Consider the following 16,094-nt stretch of genomic DNA (forward strand, 5'->3'; position numbering starts at 1 on the left):
CATATTAAAAGATTGCCTTTTGAGTAATTGTGTTTATCTAAGTAGTTCACTAATACTTTCTAATTTGTATTAATTTGTTCAAGGTATCTAGCAGAGTAGAAAAGGATTATAATGATCTTTTTGATGGAGAAGATGCAAGTAGTGCTGGTGATTTTCTAAATGACAATGCAGTCGAAACCCGCTCTTTTTCAAAACGGATTATAAATGATGAGGAAGATGATGATGACCTCATGCTGGCTTCAGGTCGTCCTAGACAGCGAAGTCATATCCTAGAAGATGATGAAAACTCAGTTGGTATGAATTGACTTTGTGAATGTGATGATCCATCTCACTGATCAGTATTTTCAATTTTTTATTAAAACTATTATTTAGAGTCAGTACTGGATTGGTAGAATGTAGCTATAGCATTAAATACGTATGTTGAAAAAGGTTTCAAAACAATGATCCAAGCTTCTGCTTTAGCAAACTAGAAGAAGAGGAAATTAAACCCCAAGCGAGCAAAAGGAAGGAAATGATAAAGAACAGAATTCAATGAAATTGACAACCAAAAGCTATAGAAAAGTCAGTAAAACCGAAAGCTTATTCTTTGAAAAGATCAATAAAACTGATAAATCTCTATCCTGATTGATCAAGAAAGACACAAATGACTAATATAAGAAATGAAAGGGGTATCATCACCGTGTATCCCATAGACCTTCACTATCCAATATGATAGCCACTAGCCACTTATGGCTTTTGAGCACTTAAAATGTGGCTAGTTCAAATTGAGGTGTGTTTTAAGTATAAAATGCAACCAGATTTTGAAGACAGTACAAAAAAGAGAATGTAAAATAGCTTGGTCATTTTTTACATTGAGTACATGTTGAAATTATATTTTAAATGCAGTATATTATTACAATTAATTACACCTGTTTCTTTTTACTATTTATGGCTACTAGAAAATTTTAAGTTACGTATGTAACTCACATTATATTTCTGTAAGATAGCACTGCTATTAATAACAAAAGTTTAATAGGTGAATATTATGAACAACTTTGTGTCCATAAATTCAACAACTTAGATAAAATAGATAAATTCTTTGAAAGACACAAACTACCAAGCTAACTCAAGAAATAGGTAAGCTGGCCGCAACTAAAAGATCCTGTGTGCTGCAACTAAAGATCCCACACGTGGCAACTAAGACCCGGTGCAGCCAATTAAATAAATAAATAAATATTAAAAATTTTTAAACAAAAAGCAATAAGTAACCTGAATAGTTTGGTATCTGTTAAAGATACTGGGATTGTAATGAAAAACCTTTAAATAAAGTGACTGTTATAACTTATATGCTAAAATTAACACATTTGAACATTACCAAGTGAAATGCCAGTGTACAGTGGTAAGTTGTGCTGCATTTAAAGCATATAGGGTTTATAGGATAGCACTCCTCAAATGTTTGGTTTCAGGAGCTCATTACATTCCTAAAATTTTTTGAGGCCCCCAAAGAAAATTGTTTGTGGAGTTCTATTTATTGTTATTTACTATGTTAGAAATTAAAACTGAGAAATTTGAAAAATATTCATTTTAAAGTAACATTAATAAACTCATTATATGAAAATAACATTTTTTATGAAAATAAAACAACTCTAGAAAAATGATATTATTTTACCATTTTGCAGATCTTAGCATAGAAGACAGCTGGATTCTTTCATGTGCTTCAGGATTCAGTCTACTGCCATATATTTGTTTTTGTTTGAAGTATGTGAAAAAAATTTAGCCTCACACAATATGTAGTTTGAAAAAGGAGAAGTATTTTAATAGCCTATTGAAAGAATTGCGGATATTCTTCTTCGATGTTGCACCAAAACGCAACAAATGATAATTTCTTAAAGATTACTTGCAATGTGGAATCTGAAAACTTTTCGGTGAACTTTTCAACTCTATTATTACATTAAAATCCATTGGTCTAACTTGAATGGATCTTTTACCATGTTTGATTTTTTCACATATGCATTGTTAATTTGGAAAATACTGTTTCCTGAGCTTTGCAGACCTTCCTAATATTGACACGTTATCCAGAATAATATTTGTTAGTATCATTGCCAATCTCATCAGAAGTTTTTAAATATTACAAAGCAGTCAAGCTCATGGTGGCAGATACAGGTTTTTCACTATTCTGATTTTCACTTGAAAGCTCCAGTTTTATCATTGACCACAAATTCTGTCAGTTATTTTTCTTAAATGACCAGCTCACTTCATTTTTAAGAAAATGTTTGCCACATACTTGATAAACCATAGTTTATCTGGTATTTCCAATAAAAATGGTGTTACATGAAAAAATTAGCTAGTTCAGCTTACAACTCAACTGCAGAATTGCTTTTTTTTTTGAGACAACCATCACAGTTCTTTTTTTTTTTTTTTTTTAATTTTTTGGCCACACTACACAGCATGTTTTTTTAAAAAATTTTTTGACCGTGCTGCACAGCATGTGGGATCTAGTTCCCTGACCAGGGATCAAACCTACAACCCCTGCATTGGAAGCACAGAGTCTTAACCACTGGACCACCAGGGAAATCCCCCATCACAATTCTTTATGCACACTTCCCATTTTAACACAGAGAACATTTTTTAAAAATCTATGCAAAGATCAAGATTTAATAAAATTAATATTTTTACTATTTTTACTACAATTGGTTAACAATATACTGACTACTAATACAGATTGGTGCCACTGCTTTGATTCATGCTAAGGTACCAGCAGTTATACCCTCCATTGCTTTTGAATGATCACTGCAAATGTTAACACAGTGAAAGAGGCAAATAGTATTAAAATGTTAGTATTACTAAATATGAATGGACAAGGTTATTAGATTTCGTAATGCTTTTCTTTTTCAAGGTAATAGGTATTTATGATTCTCTAATTATAATCCTTTGTTTTCTAGACGTTACAATGATAAAAACTGGTTCTGGTTTTCTCAAAGAAGAGGAGGAGGAGGATCAGGCAGGCAGCATTCACAATCTACCAGTTGTAACATCCCAAAGGCCATTTTATGATGGTCCTATGCCAACGCCCCGGCAAAAGCCATTCCAGTCAGGTTCTACACCCTTGCATCTCACTCACAGATTCATGGTAAGCCTTTCATCTACATGTAACTTTAAAATAGTTTTATCTCACTTTTAAGCATTTTATCTCACTGTAGTTAATTTTGTGTGGTAAAAATATTTGTTAAAAACCTTGGTTAACTGACCTGGAACACTTTGATTGATTATAATTTTGTGCTTGATTTATTTTATGGTTAACTCACAGTTTTAATCTTATTTCAACCTTATTATTGAATGTTGTGTTAAATAAAATTCTGCTTTGCAAAATGACATATAATGAACATAATAAATGTGACTGTATATCTTGTAGTACCTCTTGGCTATACTTCCAAACTTTACTTCTCATATTAGTTTTTATATAGGAGATTGTACTGATTCCAGCACACTAGTTAGAAGGTGTTTTTTAGAAAGCAACCACTGGTATGGTATACTATTAGAAGGTGATAAGTGCTATGAAGAAAAAAGCTATCTGCCCCTTTTCCCCATGCCAATGGAATATATTCTCCAGAAGCACAGAGATTTTTCTGTTTTGTTTACTGATAGCACTTAGAACAAGGTATGGCACAATAGGCATTCAATATATATTTATGGATGAATGACTATATTAACTTTTTGTTTTAAGTTTGAGAGCTAAAAAAGTTTAATATTTTTATTTGTTGATTATTTGAGGTTTTCCACTGAGGACTTTGACAGTTGTCCTTCTTAAATTGTATGATCCTGGCATAAATTTGTAGATAAATATTAAAGGTGATGTTTTATTAAAAAAAAACAACCTTTTTATTGCCATCAGTAATCATCATCAAGTAATAGATCTTAATTTTTCTAATGTTATCAAATACTTTATAGTTGTATTTGTGGTAGGGGAAAGGAAACACTAGGACCTACCCTGCATAGTGTGAGCCTGTAGTGTACATGAGTGGAAGACAAGTTTTCCAAATGGTATCAATTTATGCTGCCTTTTTTTTTTTAATTCCTGTTTTGTGTGTGTGTGTGTGTGTGTGTGTGTGTGTGTGTGTGTTTAATTATTTTATTTAGTTTTGGCTGTGTTGGATCTTCGCTGCTGCGAGGAGGCTTTCTCTAGATGCAGCGAGCGGGGGCTACTCTTTTGTTGCAATGCACGGGCTTCTCACTGCGGTGGCTTCTCTTGTTGCAGAGCACAGGCTCTAGGCATGCGGGCTCAGTAGTTGCAGCACATGAGCCCTAGAGCATGTGGGCTTCAGTAGTTGCAGTGCAGAGGCTTTAGGGCTCATGGGCTTCAGTAGTTGTGGCACGTGGGCTCAGTAGTTGTGGCTTGCGGGCTCTAGAATGCAGGCTCAGTAGTTGTGGCACACGGGCTTAGTTGCTCCATGGCACGTGGGATCTTCCCAGACCAGGGATTGAACCCGTGTCCCCTGCATTGGCAGGCGGATTCTTAACCACTGAGCCACGAGGGAAGTCCTATGCTGCCTTAAAATGTATATATTTGTGCCATAACTATAAACCAGTTAGTTGGACCAAAAGAAATATGCAGTCATATTTGTAAGTAAATACATTTTTGAAATGTTTTGTTTGATGAATTTAATGGTTCAGTTGTCCAAAGGTGAATTGTAAAGTATTTTTTTATGACAGTAATATAATTTTTTAAAATATTAGGTAAAATATTCCATTTGCTAGTAAATAAGTATATATGTACCTTCTTCTCATGAGGAAGAGAATAATTAGTAATTGTTGCTCCGATGTTACTACTGTTACCTGAAACTATTTAGAGGTAAGTAAGCTGTGGTTGCTCCCATAACTTAATCCCTGATACAGACTACATTATTTGTTAATTTGTACTATTTTAGTCTGTTGATTCTAAGAACTTTACTCTTTCTCAGACTTGTATTTAACCTTACATGTTTGTAGGTGTGGAACTCTATTGGAATTATTCGCTGCTATAATGATGAGCAAGACAATGCCATAGATGTGGAGTTCCATGATACCTCCATACACCATGCAACACACTTAGCAAACACTTTGAATTATACAGTAGCGGATCTTTCCCATGAAGCTGTTTTGTTGGCATGTGAAAGCACTGATGAACTAGCAAGGTAAATTCAAGATTATTAGGAAGAATTTGTTACTGTTGAACTGTTGTACTAAAATGTTGAAATTCAGTACAAAAAGTTTGTAAGACAAAAAACAAAATTATGTCTTTTATAGTATGGAATTTCAGAAGGAAGAGTTTAGTACAAATAGCAGCACACCCATAATACCTCAGAACATATGTCTGTTTTTGCTTATTTGTCCCCTTCTTACATAAGAGTAATAAACGGATTAATTGTAAACAAGCAAGCTTAAGTAGTACAGAATTTTTAGAAAATGAAAATTCCCCCCAGAATTCTACTCTCAGATATAACTACTGTTAACAATTAACAGTTAATCTAATCCCAGCCTTGGACAACTACTGATGTGGGTTTTGTCACTATAGATTAGATTTGAAACTTCTCTTTAAAAAAAAAAAGGAAAAACACACTAAAAATGTTATTAGTACTATTTGTCATTTTGACTTTTTAACTTGAAAACCTTTAACTTAGATATATTGGTTGGTTGCTAGGTAGGTAGGTAGATATAGAGACAAGAAAATTATGATGGAAAAGCAGTGGATGCAGAATCTGTATTTTTTTTTTAAAGAAGAAAAAATATTTTATTCAGCTTTGTTATTTCAGCCAGTTTGCCCTGTTAATTTTTTCAGCTGATCATAGTGCTCATACACTTGATCATAGATTTTACTAACTCCCAGGTGATTTGAAATTAAAATCCTTCTGACTGGATATATTAGTTCCTCGCTGCTCAAATTATGGTCCACAAACTAGGGGCGTGGGTCACGTGGGAGCATGTTGAAAACACAGCATCACAGACCCAAACCCAGACCTTCTGAGTCAGAATCTGCATTTTAACAAGATCCTCAGGTGATAGAGTATGCATTAAAGCCTGAGAAACATCAAATTGGGTCATTTTAATATTTTAATTGGTTTCCTAATTTACACATTGTAAAATCAACTCCATACTTTATTATTGAATTAAATCAGTTTACTAAAATAATTGCTGTTGACTCAGTGTCTCTAACTCAGAATATCTTACATAATTAGAACATTTATTTCCATGGCAATTTTTTTAAATTGAAGTATAGTTGTTTTACAATGTTATGTTAGTTTCTGCTGTATAGCAAAGTGATTTAGCTATACATATGTATACATTCTTCTTTATATTCTTTTCCATTATGGTTTATCACAGGATATTGAATATAGTTTCCTGCGCTATACAGTTGGACCTCAGTGTTTATCCAATTCTGTGTATAATAGTTTGCATCTACTAACCCCAGACTCCCAATCCATCCCCTCACATCCCTCTTCCCCCTTGGCTCCATGTGCAATTTTGATTTCAGATTGTTAAGATTGTTATGGTTTCCTGATTGATCATTGTTCTTCTCTTTGTTTTCCTAGATATATTATTTCAGAGTCATATACAATGTTATCCTTTTATTTATTTTATTTTATTTTTTAAATATTTTATTGAAGTGTAGTTGATTTACAATATTATGTTAATTACTGCTGTACAGCTAAATAATTCAGTTATATATATTCTTTTTCATATTCTTTTCCATTATGGTTTATCACTGGATATTGAATATAGGTTCCTCTGCTATACAGTAGGACCTTGTTGTTTATCCATCCTGTATATTCTAGTTTGCATCTGTTAATCCCAAACTCCCAATCCTTCCCTCCCCCACCCACCCTCCCGCTTGGCAACCACAAGTCCGTTCTCTATGTCTGTGAGTCTGTTTCTTTTTCTTGGATATGTTCATTTGTGTTGTATTTTAGATTCCACATATAAGTGATATCATATGATATTTGTCTTTCTCTTTCTGATTTACTTCAATTAACATGATAATGTCTAGGTCCACCCCCCCACCCCTTTTTTTTCCGGCTGAGCTGCGTGGCTTGGGGGATCTTAGTTCCCTGACCAGGGATTGACCCGCATCCTCAGTAGTGAAAACGCGGAATCTTAACCACTGGACCGCTAGGGAATTCCCATCCCCCTTTATTTTATTTTTATTTATTTATTTATTTTGGCTGCATGGGTCTTCGTTGCAGCATGCGGGATCTTTTAGTTGCAGCACACGGACTTCTTAGTTGTGGCATGCATGCCGGATCTAGTTACCTAACCAGGGGTAGAACCCAAGCCCCCTGCTTTGGGAGCGCGGAGTCTTACCCACTGGACCACCAAGGAAGTCCCTCATCTCTCTTTATTTTAAATTTGAATTTTAAATTACTGTTTAGGAAGTCAGTACTGCCTCTGATTCTAAATACTATGGTATCTACATTTTGAAGCTTAAGTTTCATAATAACTTGCGTGTATGTAAATATGCAAAGAAAAAAGACTGGAAACACAAATCAGATTGTTAGCAGTGGTTGGTAATCTTGCTGGTGGGATTATGATTTTTTTTTCTTTTTCTCTTTGTTCTCCCATATTGAATTTTCTTTTCTGCAAAGAGAGGACTCTTGCCTAACATTCTGATGCTTCCTTCCTTTTTAAAAATTTGGTTGTGATTTTTGTGTGTATTTGCAGCCTAGGATCACACTCTGCTGATTTTATCCTGCTTTTTTTCATTTAACATTATATTGTGAGCATTTTCCTGTATCTTTAAATATTCTTCAGTAACATGACTATTAATGGTTTTAACGTAGTTCATTTTAAGGATATTTCATAATTACTTTCTTAAAGCCATTTTTGTATTATTTGTGTGTAATAGAAAAATAAACTATTTGATTGTTACTGGGTGTAATGATTAGTTATATATATATATAAAATATCAAATGTGAAAGTTTGTTTCTGTCTTGTTTTAATTTTTAGCAAGCTTCATTGCCTGCACTTTAGTTCATGGGATTCAAGCAAAGAGTGGATAGTAGACATGCCTCAGAATGAAAATATTGAAGCCATATGTCTTGGTCAGGGATGGGCTGCTGCTGCCACTAGCGCCTTGCTCCTTCGCTTGTTTACCATTGGAGGTGTTCAGAAAGAGGTCTTCAGTCTCCCTGGGCCTGTTGTGTCAGTGGCAGGACATGGAGAACAGCTTGTCATTGTTTATCACAGAGGTAGATTTTTTCTACTATTTTATAGTTTTACCATGACCTGAAGTAAAATGGAAATTACTTAAGCTTTTTTTCTCTCTGTTTTGGATTGTATCTCCTTTTGCATTTATTTTAGTATTTGAATCAGTATAATCTTTGTACAGAATTTTGTTGTATTCACTAATAGCAATGAAAATGAAAACATTTTATTTATAGAAAAACTGTACTATAGAAAGAATTCTAAGGTAGAGTTTGGTTAATTGCTTCCATGTCTATATCTTATAAGAATCATCAGTTTAAATGCCTCAAAAAATAAACTCCTCGTGTGAAGGACCAAAGCAACTTTGAATGTGACTTAAAAAGTTGTTGCCTCCTTTTCCTCACTTCATATTCTGTCCTCAGTCCCCATCGCTGTGCTAAGGCTGGTTTTATTAAGGTTAGCGACGATCTTTTTATGCTTATTTATTTAAATAATTCCACCAGAAATACTTTCTTCTCTTGGCTTCTGTGATGTCACTCGCCCATTTTTTTTTCCTTAGGAGCTGATAACTCTTTCAGCTCCTTTGCTGGCTCCTATTCCTATGCCCCCCGCTTAGCTGGAGTACTCCAGGGCGCAGTCACAGCCCCCTTCTCTTCCTTTCACTAGGTCAGGAGCTATTAGTCTTTCGACTGCTTAGCCCTAGTGAGAAATATATTCTATGTTGCTATTCTATACATACCTGCAGATATAACTAGAATGAAAGTCTCATGGACAATATTTACTCTTTGATTTCATTTTTCTTTAAATTCTGGTTGTAACTCTGGATTGATTTCATGACTCACAGGTCAAAAAATGCAGTTTGAGAAACTACTTTGGGATATCTCATTAACACCCGTGGCTTTAATACATCTATATGTTCATGACTTCTAAATTAATATCACCAGCCCTACCCCCTCCTTGTGTCTCCAGACTTACATATCCAATTGCCGACTTGAAATCTCTATGTAGAGTTTTGATATTTATCTCATACTTAACTTGGTCACAATAAAGCCTCTGGGCTTTCTTTTTCCCTCCAAACTTGCTTCTTAGTTTTTCCATTTCAGTAAACGGCATACTATCAATCTAGCTACTCAAGCCAGAAATGTTAAGAGTTATCCTTTCTTTCCCTCACATCCCCACATTTCTGACTTTGTCAGCAAAGTCATTATCATGTCAGTTCACACAACGCATTGCACATCTGTCCCTTTTTATCTCCCCTAAAACCCCAGTGCAACCCAGACATCATCTCTTGGACTGTTGGAATAACCTCCTAACTAGCTTTTCAGCTTCAATTCTTGCCTGCCACAATCCATTCTCCATATAGCAACCTAGGTGATTTCTTAAAAACAAATCCAATCACTTCCCTCTTCTGCTCAGAATCCTCTGATGTCTTCCTATTGCTTTAGAATAAAAATCAAACTTGTTATCCCAGGTGGCAAGGTCCTACATGATCTGACCTTTGCCTGCCTCTTCAACCTCATCTCTTACCACTTTTTTTCTTGTTACTGGTTCTGGCCCTACTGGCTTCTTTGTGTTCTTCAAACTCACCAAGCTCGTTCCCAACTTAGGCCCTTTTCATTAGCTTTTCCCTGTCTACTGTAGTGCCCCTCCCCCTATCGTTTGGATGGCTGACTCCAACTTGCAAATCATATCTCGGTTTAAATTTCACTTTCTCAAAAGGCCACTTTTGTCTGTCCAATCTAAAGTAGCCACTCAGCCTGAAACTCTGTATCACATTAGTATTTTCATCTTTGATCATGACACTTAGTATTTTCTTTCTTTTTATATTAGTTTTTCCTCTCCTACCTGAATATGAGTTTCATGAGAACGCTGACTTTGTCTTGTTTACCATTGTAGCCTCAGTACCTGGTACAAAGTAAGCTCTCTTTAAATACTTCTTGAGTGAATGAATTACCACTTATAAACACTTTATATAAATAGTCCACGTAACATACTATTCTGCTTCTAATCCCTGAATGGTGCCTCAGGTAAGTGGATTATCTATAAAAAGTACTGCTAATTTAGGAATTTATCACAAAATAAAATTCAATTCAGAGAAAATAATTTAAACTACATCATAGCTAAAAAACCTTTGATACCTGATTTATATTTACATTTTCTCACTAGGTACAGGATTTGATGGGGATCAGTGCCTTGGAGTTCAACTGCTGGAGCTGGGCAAAAAGAAAAAACAAATTTTACATGGTGATCCTCTTCCTCTTACAAGGAAATCCTACCTTGTATGGCTTGGCTTTTCAGCTGAAGGCAAGATAAATTCATTTATATTAAAGTCATTTCTCAAGAAGAAAATTGCTTCATTATTTATTCCTAATTAATTTGCTTAAAGATAAATTGTCTATTTTATGTTTAAATTTATTTATTTTAATATATTGGCAGAGCTGGAAACTGGAATTTCCAGGCGAGGTAGCCACTGTTTTATGTACAAGATCTCTTCATCAGAATTCTGATTAGAAAACTTACAAAGAGGGAAATAAATTTTTCTGAAAGTTTATTAGCTAGCAAAAAGGAGATACAAATCCAGTGTTCAAGTTTTGGCTTTTTTAGCAGATTCTACGTGAAAATCAGGAATTTTCTACTGATTTCCACTATAGTAACCACTAACCACATGTGGCTATATATAGAGCACTTGAAAAGTGGCTAATTTGAGTTGAGATGTGCTATAACTATAAAATACTCTCCAAGTTTTGAAGGCTTAGTATGAAATTTAAAAAATGTAAAAATTTTCAATAATTCTTTTATATTGATTACATGTTAAAATGATAATATTTTGGATATATTGGATTTAATAAAATATATTATTAACTTCACTTTTTTTTCCCCTTTTGTCATGTGGCAGGAGGAAATTAAAAATGACATTTGTGGCCCACATGATATTTCTGTTGAACAGTGTGCTGTTGTAGACTCACTTAACAGTGGGTTATGACAGATGATTTGAAGGACACTGAGGAGTACCTTATTTTAAGGCACTTGTTAACCCTGTCTTCTGGCTTAAATATTTCTATTATTGGAGATTCATGCCCTTTAATTACATCATTGGAAACTCCAGTTTGTCTTTAAAAAAACCCAACCATTTCTGGATGTGTTTTCTATTGGGATATTAATTAGTCACTTATGCTTTAATAATGTGACCATTAATAACTTCCATTCATATCGCTTTATTTTTTTCTCCCAGTTACCAATCAGATCTAGACCCTGAGGAAACTGCTGTTTGCAGAGTAAGAGGGGTGTGAAGTCGCAGATAAAAAAAGGATAATTAGGGAATTTGCCATGTACTTCCTGAAATGGGAGCAGAGTAGGTGGGAAACAGGGATGCTTACTTGTTTCCTAGGTAAGTCTAGGAGCAGAACAGTGGGGAACTGTTGGGGAACAGAACAGTGACAAGGCCGAGAGAGGGGGGAGGAAGAAGAGTACTAAAGACAGATTTCTCTACATCATCACCTTGCATTAGGTTCTCCTCATTTTTCCAAGTCTGTCTTGACCAAGGAAACTTCAGACTCAATTTTAACTTCTTTACTGAAATTGGCTTTGAAAAACTGCTGTATTCCAGCAGGTGGCATAGTTTTCTCTGAATTGATCAGGGTTTTTTTTCCTCTTTTTTTTGGATAAATTTTAGTCACATCACATGCAATTTTTTTTTCCTTTGATTCAGTTAGGTCTTACTCTATGTGGTTAGTGAAATTTTATGGGAAATAATCGTGGATTATTTGCCTTTTGGGTTTTGGGAGGATTTTTTTTGTTTGGGTTTTTTGGTTTGTTTTTTGTTTTGCTTTTGAATTGAAAGTTGATTGATTGGTGTGTGTATTTGAAAAAGGTTATTTAACAAATATGTAGCTATGTTTCCAAGTGATTTGTTTTTCTGTTGGTATATAGGTACCCCATTTTACGTGGATTCAGAAGGCATTGTTCGAATGCTTAACAGAGGACTTGGTCATACATGGACTCCTGTATGTAACACAAGAGAACACTGCAAAGGAAAATCTGATCACTACTGGGTGGTTGGTATCCATGAAAATCCCCAGCAACTGAGGTGGGCTATTAGAAAATGCTTAGTTGACTCTTTTTAAAAAGTACTTTGAAATTCTTTATTATGCTTATCTTTAAAGGTATTTTTAAAATCTTTAACCTTAGCTCATTTACTTGCTTTCCATATTCACTAAATTAGGAATTTGTTTACATTCACTTTGAAGTTTTCAACCAGTTGCTTGACTTGGAACCTATTGAGCAAAATAGAAACTAAGGGAATTCTCTGGAGGTCCAGTGGTTAGGACTCTGCGCTTCCACTGCAGGGGGCATGGTTTTAATCCCTGGTCGGAGAACTAAGATCCTGCAAGCCGAGCTGCATGGCCTAAAAAAAAAGAAAAGAAAACAATTTTATTAGTGTGACTAGCATTATTTCAGCCAGATAGGGAGGGGAGTTTGGGGTAAACATCACATTTCATCTTTTATTATAGCCTTTTATTTTAAACTTTGATTTAGAATTGAATATATAATTTAGTTGCTTTTTGAGATTTTTAGCTTAATTATTGTTATAGGGGAGTGGGCTAGTAGAAATTTAGTAGTTGACTGCAAGTGTAGAATTCTCAGTACATATAGTCTCTATTCAGTATTGTGTTGAGTATTTACCTCTTTTTTGACACCAGATATCTTCTTGGTCTAAAAGACTGTCAGTGACATTGGACAGATACTTGGTGAACAAAGAAGTCTCTGCTTTCATGGAGCTTATAGTCTGACTGGGGAGACAGATAACAGAAACAACGAAATATTAATTACTATTAGAATAAATACTACTCATTAATCTGAGCAGACCCATGATAAAGAATAACAGAAGAGCATTTTCTAGATAGTATGGTCATAGAAGACTCTTTTTTTTTTTAATAAATTTATGTATTTATTTATTTATTTTTGGCTGCATTGGGTCTTCGTTGCTGCGTACGAGCTTTCTCTAGTTGTAGTAAGTGGGGGCTACACTTCGTTGTGGTGCACAGGCTCTAGGCTTGCGGGCTCAGTAGCTGTGGCACATGGCTCAGTAGTTGTGGCTTGCGGGCTCTAGAGCGCAGGCTTAGTAGTTATAGTGCACGGGCTTAGTTGCTCCGCAGCATGTGAGATCTTCCTGGACCAGGGCTCGAACCCGTGTTCCCTGAATTGGCAGGTGGATTCTTAACCACTGCGCCACCAGGGAAGTCCCAGTCATAGAAGACTCTTAATGGAGGTAGTATTTAGAATGAAACCTGGTGGCCAAGGGGGTCTGTTATGGAAGAATGGATTGGAAAGCAATCCATGAAGAGTAAACAGCATGTACAAAGGCTGTGAGTTCAGAAAGAACTTGGTGTGTTTGAGGAATTAAAAGGATGTAAACATGGCTGGAGTACAAAGAAGCAAGAGGTAGCAGGGAATATAAATCCAAGTTGGTATCAGTAAGTTAGACATAGGCTGCATTATAGGCCATGATAGAGAAGTTTGGATTTTCTTCGAAGTATAACAAGAAGTCATTCAAGTGTTTTATCCAGGGGAATGATATAATCTGATTTACACTATAAAAAGAAAAATGTATGTGGTAAATGGATTGGCAAGGGTAGGACTGGAAGCAGAGAGACCAATTTTTCAACCAGGGGTTTTTCCACTCTTCTGGGGATGTTTAGAAATGTGGGGTATTGTTTTTAGTTGTCACAAGGATTAGGACTTACTCTATCATTCGGAGTAGGCTGGAACTAGTGTGGGGAAGTGGAAATGAAGAGAAGCAGATTCAAGATAGAAACAGGATTTGCTGGTAGTTTGGGGGTTGGGAATGAGAGAAGAATCAATGACACCTACATTTCTAGTTAAAGCTACTAGATAAAGAGTTGTACCATTTATAGAAATAAGGAAGATAAAAATGAATACTCTCTTGGGTGTGTTAAGCCTGCACAATATCCAAAGGAAGATATCAAGAAGGTATTGGGGGCTTCCCTGGTGAAGCAGTGGTTAAGAATCCGCCTGCCAATGCAGGAGACATGGGTTTGGGCCCTAGTCTGGGAAGATCCCACGTGCCACAGAGCAACTAAGGCCGTGCGCCACAACTACTGAGCCTGCTCTCTAGAGCCTGCCAGCTACAACTATTGAGCCTGCATGCCACAACTACTGAAGCCCACGCACCTAGAGCCCGTGCTCCGCAACAAGAGAAGCCTCCGCAATGAGAAGCCTGCGCACCACAACAAAGAGTAGCCCCCGCTCACCGCAACCAGAGAAAAGCCCGCTCGCAGCAACGAAGACCCAAAATGACCAAAAATAAATTAATTAATTTAAAAAAAGAAAAGAAAGAGAAAATGCTTAAGTTTAAAAAGAAAAAAAAGGAAGGTATTGGAATATATGATTCAAACTCAGAAATTTTGGCTGGTTATATACATTTGGGAATCATCAGATTATAGAAGGTATATAAAGTTATAGTAATAAATGAGAAGAAAGAGACAAAAGGTATCAGTCCAACCCCAAAGAAATTCCAGCATTTAGAGGTCAGTTATTGGAGTAGAAGCTTTTGAATGAGAAAAAGGAAGATTAACTAAGCAATTAAGAGAAAAATCTCCTGAAGAGGGTCATGTCATAGAAACTGTAAGTGGAGACTATTTCAAGAAGCAATAATCAGAAAGTGAAATTAAAATGGCTTTCAAATATATGAAAAGATGATTGATGTCACTTGCAGTAAGATTAAACACAAATGAGAACTAAAAAGAGATTTCTCTTTTTACCTATTAAATTAGAAAAATCTGAAAATTTGATAACACTCTTAGCTGGTGAGGCTGTGGGGAAATAACCATGTTTATGTATTGCTGATGGGAGTGTAAGTTGGTCACAATCCCTGTGGAAGGCAATTTGTCAAGAACTATCAGAATTAGAAATGCATATGCCCTTTGATCCAGTGAATCTGTCTTTAGGATTTATCCTTCTGAAAAACTAGTACTTGCTATTTGAAGTATAATCCATGGAAAAGAACACATATAATAAATGTTGGCAAGGGTGTGGAGAAAAGGGAACCCACATATACTGTTGTTGGGAATGTAAATTGGTACAGCCACTGTGGAGAACAGTATGGAAGTTTCTTAAAAAGCTAAAAATAAACCCAGAAATGACGCAGAAATTCCACTGCTGGGTATATATCTGAAGAAAACCAAAAACACTAAGTGGACAAGATTCATGCATCCCCGTGTTCGTAGCAGCGTTATTTACAGTTGTCAAGTTACGGAAGCAACCTAAGTGTCCATCAACTGCTGAATGGATAAAGAAGATGTGGTATATATACATGATTTTTTTTTTTTTGCAGTACGCGGGCCTCTCACTGTTGTGGCTTTTCCCGTTGCAGAGCACAGGCTCCGGACGCGCAGGCTCAGCGGCCGTGGCTCACAGGCCCAGCCGCTCCGCGGCATGTGGGATCTTGCCGGACCAGGGCACGAACCTGTGTCCCCTGCATCGGCAGGTGGACTCTCAACCATTGCGCCACCAGGGAAGCCCTATATGATTTTTTAAAAGATATTTTATCAGGTGTAATGAGAGGGAAGAAGATAGGTGCAAATGCAGATAGATTTAGTGGATGAAAGGTGACAGGAATTCTTGTCTGATGCCTTCTGTTTTGGTGGCAGATTTTGAAGCAAGATAGAGGGTATTTTTGAAGGCATTGGTTGGCAGTGTGGATGTTTGAGAAGACATAGTCTTCTTAAAGAATATGAAATTGAGCTTAGTAGAAAATCATAGAGGAATTGCTCGTTATTATTTCTGTATGTCGTGTGTTTTCAAAGTCTCCAGATAGTCCATTATTGACATATTTAGTATCAGAAGGAATTTATTAAACTTTTAAAAAATTCTAATTAAGTTTTGGCTGCGTTGGGTCTCTGTTGCTGCACACGGGCTTT

General features: G+C 35.8%; 1 protein-coding gene across 2 annotated transcripts in view; it reads left to right on the plus strand.

Moving 5' to 3' along the window:
• WDHD1 (WD repeat and HMG-box DNA binding protein 1) overlaps positions 1 to 16,094 on the plus strand; it is a 59,529-nt gene that overhangs the window by 21,688 nt on the left and 21,747 nt on the right. For both annotated transcript variants that reach the window (XM_079914757.1, XM_079914758.1), the window contains exons 11-16: positions 84 to 294; positions 2,922 to 3,109; positions 4,966 to 5,150; positions 7,957 to 8,198; positions 10,321 to 10,458; positions 12,085 to 12,241. In XM_079914757.1, coding sequence (XP_079770883.1) covers positions 84 to 294; positions 2,922 to 3,109; positions 4,966 to 5,150; positions 7,957 to 8,198; positions 10,321 to 10,458; positions 12,085 to 12,241 — 1,121 coding nt within the window. The remainder of the gene's footprint in view (positions 1 to 83; positions 295 to 2,921; positions 3,110 to 4,965; positions 5,151 to 7,956; positions 8,199 to 10,320; positions 10,459 to 12,084; positions 12,242 to 16,094) is intronic.

This window comes from Stenella coeruleoalba, assembly GCF_951394435.1.
Source record: "Stenella coeruleoalba genome assembly, chromosome: 2".
Taxonomy (NCBI): Eukaryota; Metazoa; Chordata; class Mammalia; order Artiodactyla; family Delphinidae; genus Stenella; species Stenella coeruleoalba.